Raw genomic sequence first — 7,250 nt, 5'->3', positions numbered from 1 at the left:
TTCGGGCAGGTCTAGTATTGTCAAGTTTGGGTAGGTTCTATACGAGCCTGCACACTCTGACTCTATAACTTACCTTGTGGTAAGAGCTAGAGACAAATTTGGTATGCACTATGCTGCTGTCAAATATGACAAGGATGCAATACGGAACTTTTGGTTAAGATCGGTGCCGCGGTTGGCGGTATTTGTACTGCTTTTTGGCGACCTTTGATGACATGTTAAACGTTTTATGACTTTTTTTTCTATTCTAATATTCTATTCTGTTCTGTATTCTATTCTATTCCACTTATTCTATTCTATTCTGTTCTGTATTCTATTCTATTCTGTTCTGTATTCTATTCTATTCCACTTATTCTATTCCATTGATTCTATTCTAATCTATTCTGTTCTGTATTCTATTCTATTCCACTTATTCTATTCCATTGATTCTATTCTATTCTGTTCTGTATTCTATTCCATTCCATTGATTCTATAGTACCTAACTACTTAAGAATAGAGGAAGAATTTCTGTTGGTTAAATGGAATAGACAAGTTGTTAAACAATTCTGTTCTGTATTCTATTCTATTCCACTTATTCGATTCCATTGATTCTATTCTATTGACAGGTAAACCCACTGGGTACGATCGGGTGCGCGGTTCGGAGATCGGGAACAAGGATTTCGAGCTCGAAGTTCTGATTCTATTCTATTCACAGGTAAACCCACTGGGTACGATCGGGTGCGCGGCTCGGAGATCGGGAACAAGGATTTCGAGCTCGAAGTTCTAGAGGAGGCGTATACCACGGAACATTGGCTAGTTCGGATCTACAAGGTGAAAGATTTGCCAAACCGGGGCATCTGAGGCGGTTAGGAGAATCGCGAAACTGGTGTGACCCCGCCCCCTTCTCTGTCCCTCGGGGTGCACCCAAAAATCTCAAACAGGAGGGCGCGGGTTCGATCCCAGCCGAGGCATTGAATTTTGTTCTTAGTTTCGGGTTCCATCCCATCCGGGGCAAGGAATTTGTGAAAGTTCTTTTCGTGTGCTACCTAACCCTACCATTCCCAGAAAGTTGATCATTTGTGAAAGTTCTTTTTGCGTGCTACCTAACCCTACAAGGAATTTCATCTTCAATACAACTTGATCATTTTAGTTGCTGTTTTAGTCGCACCCCAAAACCTCAACTCAAATTGGAGGACGGGTTTGGTCCCAGCCGAGGCAAGGAATTTTTCAATGTAACTTGAGTTGCCTCAATATGACCTGAGTATTTGACCACAAGAATAACCCCCTCTTCTCTGCCCCTCGGGGTGCACCCATAAATCTTATCTCAAACGGGAGGGCGAGGGTTCGATTTCAGCCGAGGTGTGGAATTTTTTCTTCAATATAACTTGGGTTGCCTCAATATAACTTGAGCACTTGAGCACTTGACCACAAGAATAATTGTTGGTATTAGTACCTTGAACAACAAGAATAGTATTTTCTTGCTGAACATAAATCTAAAATCAGCTTAGAGAGTTTTTACAACCAAAATTAGAGTCCTATTGTTTGAACTCTTTAACGTTATTTGACGAAAATTCGCTTCTGCGCATGTGCAGAAACGAGTTTTCAGCAAAAAACGTTAAAGAATTGAGTGAACGGGACTCTAATTTTGGTAGCAAAAACTCTAAACTATTAGATTATCGCCCAAGTGAGTTTTTTTACCTAGTCGTTTAGCGCGTTGGACTTTGGATCTGGAGGTTGGTGATTTTTCACGTTTCGATCATTTCTTGCCACAGTGTGAAGGAACTGAAAAAAGATCTCAATATTATCTCCTTTTTTTCTCTTCTCTGTCCCTCGGGGTGCACCCAAAAATCTCAAACAGGAGGGCGCGGGTTCGATCCCAGCCGAGGCATTGAATTTTGTTCTTAGTATCGGGTTCCATCCCATCCGAGGCAAGGAATTTCATCTTCAATACAACTTGATCATCATTTTAGTTGCTGTTTTAGTCGCACTCTAAAACCTTAACTCAAATTGGAGGACGGGTTCGATCCTTTAACATTATTTGACGAAAATTCGCTTCTGCGCATGTGCAGAAACGAGTTTTCATCAAATAACGTTAAAGAATTGAGTGAACGGGACTCTAATTTTGGTAGCAAAAACTCTAAATTATTAGATTATCACCCAAGTGAGTTTTTTACCTAGTGGTTTAGCGCGTTGGACTTTGGATCTGGAGATTGGTGGTTTTTCACGTTTCGATCATTTCTTGCCACAGTGTGAAGGAACTGAAAAAAGATCTCAATATTATCTCCTTTTTTATCTCCTTCACATTTTACGTTTATGCCTATCTACCTATCTATTATAACTTGCATTTTCTCTGTGGGAGCAGATTTTACTATTTGGGTACTACCATTACCACTTTTGCTGCGAATGAAGGATTTTTGGGGTCACACTAGGTTGGTGTTATTAGTGCAAGATTCTGAAAAATTAATGGCAGATTTCACCTATGACTTAATGAGAGATTTCACTAATGGGAGACTTACTTTTTAATGATCGAAGAAGGAGTCTTTAATATTTAAAACTAATTTTGGATCATTAAAGGCTCCTTTTTGGATCATTTAAAATTCTCCCCATTAGTGAAATCTCTCATTAAGTCATTGGTGAAATCCACCATAAACCACAAGTCATAATAAATGAACTATCTTACAAAAGTTTAATATTTGACTCCTGTATTAGGAGGTTAGCATCAAGTCAGAAGTGTTTGGTATTATATTTGTATGTAGGTTTCAGAGGTATTTATATTGATGATTGAAACTTTTGTTTGTTTTCGTTTATGTATATGTTCGATTTTTGTTTTCTTCTGTGTCACGGCTTCAGGAACATGGGTTGGTTTTTATTGAAAGCCAAACCTACCTACCTACTTTTCATTACTACTTTTTTTTATCAAAAAAATATATTTAAGTACCTAGGTATTTAAGAAAAATAGTATCTGATTTTGCACAGTATATTTCCCGTATCGAATCATAAAAAATCCAATATTTTATTCCCCCCTCCCTCTTTTTTTGAGGATTTTTTTAAAAGGGATTTACCTTTTTAACGTCACTGTGTCATCTGTGTATTGTGTAACAAAGTTTTTAGTGACAGGGGGGGGGGTGTCACCCCCCCCTTCAGCGACAACCCACCTACTCACATTAATCCAGCCTGTGGGGGGCTGAGAAAAGCCAGTAGCACGCGACTGCCCAGATAGTTACCCATCCCGATGGCAACCACGCGCAATGTTTCTTAACCTCAGTGTTCCATTAGGAACTGGTACATTTACCGTGTTTTCGTTGCTGGCTAGAAATTGATTTTTACTATTATTTTTCTTTCTTTTGAAGATTTCTTCTTTTTGTGAAGAGCTTTATTTGATGGTAGGAAATTACATCCTTACACAATATACACTAAGGATAAAAAAAACTTACTAATTGTGATTGCTCTTTTTCTCTCATAATTTACACTTAAAGTGGATTTCACCAATGACTTAATGAGGGATTTTACTAACGGGGGAATTTTCTCTGATCCAAAAAGGAGTTTTAATGATCCAAACAGGCGTTTTTAAAAACTCCTCCTTTTTGGACCATTAAAAACTCCCTGTTTTGATCATTGAAAATTCTCCCATTAGTGAAATTTCTCATTAAGTCATTGGTGAAACCCACCATTAGTTTTATGATTTTTTTACCTATAATTTCTCCTTTTGTTTTTGTATAAATGAAATATTTCCATTTTTATATAAACAATTTCTTTAGAAAGATTAAATTTAAATTAACCCATTCATTTGTGATGGAAAATACTTGAGAGATCTATAACAAATTCTTTGTTTGGTTGTTTTTTACTTTCCTTATCCTATAGCTATAGGAAGGAAAGTAATGTATAATCGTGTCAAATTTTCGATGGTCAGTTTTTAGTGCCAAAACACGTTTTGAGGTCCCTAGAGCCTAAATCCAAAGTTTCAGCCATTGGTCCGTCTGTGTGTCTGTCTGTAAACAAAATATCTCGAGCACGGTAAGAGCTAGAGACTTGAAATTTGGCATGTAGCTGTCAAATGTGACAAGGATGCGACACGATTACACGAAACATTTGGTTAAGATCGGTGCAGGGGTTAGCGGCATTTCGGCCGCTTTTTGGCGGTTTTTGGCTTTACTGACTAAAGGGTAAGAGATATCTTTTTTGGAATTCCTGCCAAAGGGGTAGAAAATACCGAAAAAGTTCAAACAGACCCCCCCCCCCCAAAGTCATACCTAAAACTCCCAAAAAAGTACTTTCATTACCATCGGAGTAACGGTTAGCTGTATTTTGACCTCATTTTTTCGGTCGTTTTCGACCGCTTTTTAATAGGATAAGGAAAGTCGTGTGATGTTCACACCGGATTTTTTTTTTTTTTTTTTTAAGGGGCATGTCGTATTTTTATTTTTAGTGACGAAGGTTTTACCCTCCGTTTGGTGACAAGCTACCCGCCTCCTTACATTAACCTCACCCAGCCTGAGTGGGGCCAGGCAAACGATTGCTCGGATGGTCGGTTGCTCACCTATCCGGATACCAAACACGCGCAACGTTGCTTAACTTCAGTGATCCATGGGGAGCTGGTGCCTTCAACGTGCTATCTCTTTTTCATAAATTTATTTTAAAAGGGGCACGACTTCGAATGTCATTAGCCCCATGTGCCCCGTGCTATCTCAACTGGCTACACACATAGGTAGGTACATACTGTAAAAGTGGACTTATCAGGTTTAGCCAGAGTAAGAAATAGGAATCATTGGAATTTTAAACTGTTTGCGAAAATTGCGCCGTCGAACTTTTCACTCGTGTCTTGTGACTTTTAAACATAATTTGGACAATAATGGGATTCATAAATGGTCCAAAATGTATTACAAAGCAACAAAGTTCTGAAAGTTATTAGTCTTGTAAGTGCGACCCAATTCTATCATTGTATCTCCGATTTACTGAATTGCTTTTGTGTTTCTGGCATACTTCGAAACTAGTAATGAAACATAATTTTGCTGTAATTTCTTTTGACAAGGACACACAAAAACGTTGATCTTTTTGGCCCAACTCCTTTGACAAAAGACTTTCGACCTCAATTTTTTTATTCCTCGAATCTCAATAAAACAGGCAGAGTAAGTCAAACTTCTAATCCGACGCACCTGGAACTTTCAGACGCAAATCTTTAAAATTTTCTGACGCAAATCTTGAAATTATCGGACGCAAATCTACAAAAACCTCTGGATTCACCTGAAACTTTGCGACAAATCTCAATCCTAGAAACTTTGCGACAAATCTCAATCCTAGAAACTTTGCGACAAATCTACATTCCGGTCGTTCCTGAAACTTCCGAACGCACCCGACATTTTCCGACCGCCCCCGACACTTCTCGGCATGGCGTTAGACGACGCAGCGGTGGAAAAGCAAATCGAACGCATGGTGGCGTTTATCCAAACCGAGGCGGACGAAAAGTTGGACGACATCCGGCGAAAAATCGAAGAGGACTACCAGATCGAAAGAGAGCGAGTAACGCGAGACGGAAAGGCGAGCGTGGATGAAGAATATGCTAAGAAATACCGCCAGGTAGAGCTTCGCCACAGGACGGACTGTTCCAATATTAAGAGCGAAGGACGGATGAATGTCATGAGGGTAAGTTTTATAATTTGGTCCTTCGCGCCGGATTCAAAATTTGGTCCTTTGGCCCGCATCGATATTTTGAATCGCTTCGAGTATCAGTTTCAGTTTTTTTTTTCCGCTAAGAAATACCGCTAGGTGGAGCTACGATACAGGACGGATTGTTCCAATATTAAGAGCGAAGGACGGATGAATGTTATGATTGTAAGTTCACAAATTTGGTACTTCGGGCCGGATCGATTTTTTAATGTGATTTTCAGTCTTTTTGAGGTGTTTTTCAGTTAAATGCCGCTAGGTGGAGCTACGATACAGGACGGATTGTTCCAATAAATATTAAGAGCGAAGGACGGATGAATGTCATGAGGGTAAGTTAATAAATTTGGTCCATCATCTCCTCTCTCTCTCCTTCCCCTACTCTTCCTCTCATCCCCTTCCCCTCTCCTCATCATCTCCTCTCTCTACCAGATCGAAAGAGAGCGAGTAACGCGAGACGGAAAGGCGAGCGTGGATGAAGAATATGCTAAGAAATACCGCCAGGTAGAGCTTCGCCACAGGACGGACTGTTCCAATATTAAGAGCGAAGGACGGATGAATGTCATGAGGGTAAGTTTTATAATTTGGTCCTTCGGGCGGGATTCAAAATTTGGTCCTTCGCGCCGGATTCAAAATTGGTCCTTTGGGCCGTATCGATATTTTGAATCGCTTCGAGTTTCAGTTTTTTTTTCTGATTTTTCCGCTAAGAAATACCGCTAGGTGGAGCTACGATACTCATCATCTCTCCTCTCTCTCTCCTTCCCTTACTCTTCTTCTCATCCCCTTCCCCTCTCCTCATCATCTTCTCTCTCTCTCCTCTCTCCTTCCCTTACTCTTCTTCTAATCCCCTTCCCCTCTCCTCATCATCTCCTCTCTCTCTTTCTCTCCTTCCCCTACTCTTCTTCTCATCCCCTTCCCCTCTCCTCATCATCTCTCTCTCTCCTCTCTCCTTCCCCTACTCTTCTTCTAATCCCCTTCCCCTCTCCTCATAATCTCCTCTCTCTCTCTCTCCTTCCCCTACTCTTCTTCTCATCCCCTTCCCCTCTCCTCATCATCTCTCTCTCTCCTCTCTCCTTCCCCTACTCTTCTTCTAATCCCCTTCCCCTCTCCTCATAATCTCCTCTCTCTCTCTCTCTCCTTCCCCTACTCTTCTTCTCATCCCCTTCCCCTCTCCTCATCATCTCCTCTCTCTCTCCTCTCTCCTTCCCCTACTCTTCTTCTAATCCCCTTCCCCTCTCCTCATAATCTCCTCTCTCTCTCTCTCCTTCCCCTACTCTTCTTCTCATCCCCTTCCCCTCTCCTTATCATCTCTCCTCTCTCTCTCTCCTTCCCCTACTCTTCTTCTCATCCCCTTCCCCTCTCCTTATCATCTCTCCTCTCTCTCTCTCTCTCTCCTTCCCCTACTCTTCTTCTCATCCCCTTCCCCTCTCCTCATCATCTCCTCTCTCTCTCTCTCCTTCCCCTACTCTTCCTCTCATCCCCTTCCCCTCTCCTCATCATCTCCTCTCTCTCTCTCTCCTTCCCCTACTCTTCTTCTCATCCCCTTCCCCTCTCCTCATCATCTCCTCTCTCTCTTTCTCTCCTTCCCCTACTCTTCTTCTCATCCCCTTCCCCTC

General features: G+C 41.1%; 2 protein-coding genes across 2 annotated transcripts in view; both read left to right on the top strand.

Moving 5' to 3' along the window:
• The window catches only part of LOC103515080 (dolichyl-diphosphooligosaccharide--protein glycosyltransferase subunit STT3A), an 18,921-nt gene extending 15,649 nt beyond the window's left edge, over positions 1-3,272 (top strand). The window contains exons 14-15 of the mRNA XM_026827884.1: positions 692-894; positions 1,812-3,272. Coding sequence (XP_026683685.1) covers positions 692-837 — 146 coding nt within the window. The 3' untranslated portion in view covers positions 838-894; positions 1,812-3,272. The remainder of the gene's footprint in view (positions 1-691; positions 895-1,811) is intronic.
• Positions 3,273-4,753: 1,481 nt separating this feature from the next.
• Positions 4,754-6,204, top strand: LOC103515079 (V-type proton ATPase subunit E-like; the record flags this gene model as incomplete). The annotated part of the gene is made up of 2 exons (XM_008479998.2): positions 4,754-5,478; positions 6,067-6,204. Coding segments are annotated over exons 1-2 (255 nt in total), but the record flags the coding sequence as incomplete, so codon positions are not given.
• Between the last annotated feature and the right edge of the window lie 1,046 nt (positions 6,205-7,250).

This window comes from Diaphorina citri, unplaced genomic scaffold, assembly GCF_000475195.1.
Source record: "Diaphorina citri unplaced genomic scaffold, Diaci psyllid genome assembly version 1.1 scaffold1270, whole genome shotgun sequence".
NCBI lineage: Eukaryota > Metazoa > Arthropoda > Insecta > Hemiptera > Psyllidae > Diaphorina > Diaphorina citri.
The sequence above is the reverse complement of the archived record's forward strand: the minus strand, read 5'-3'. Positions and strand labels throughout refer to the sequence as shown.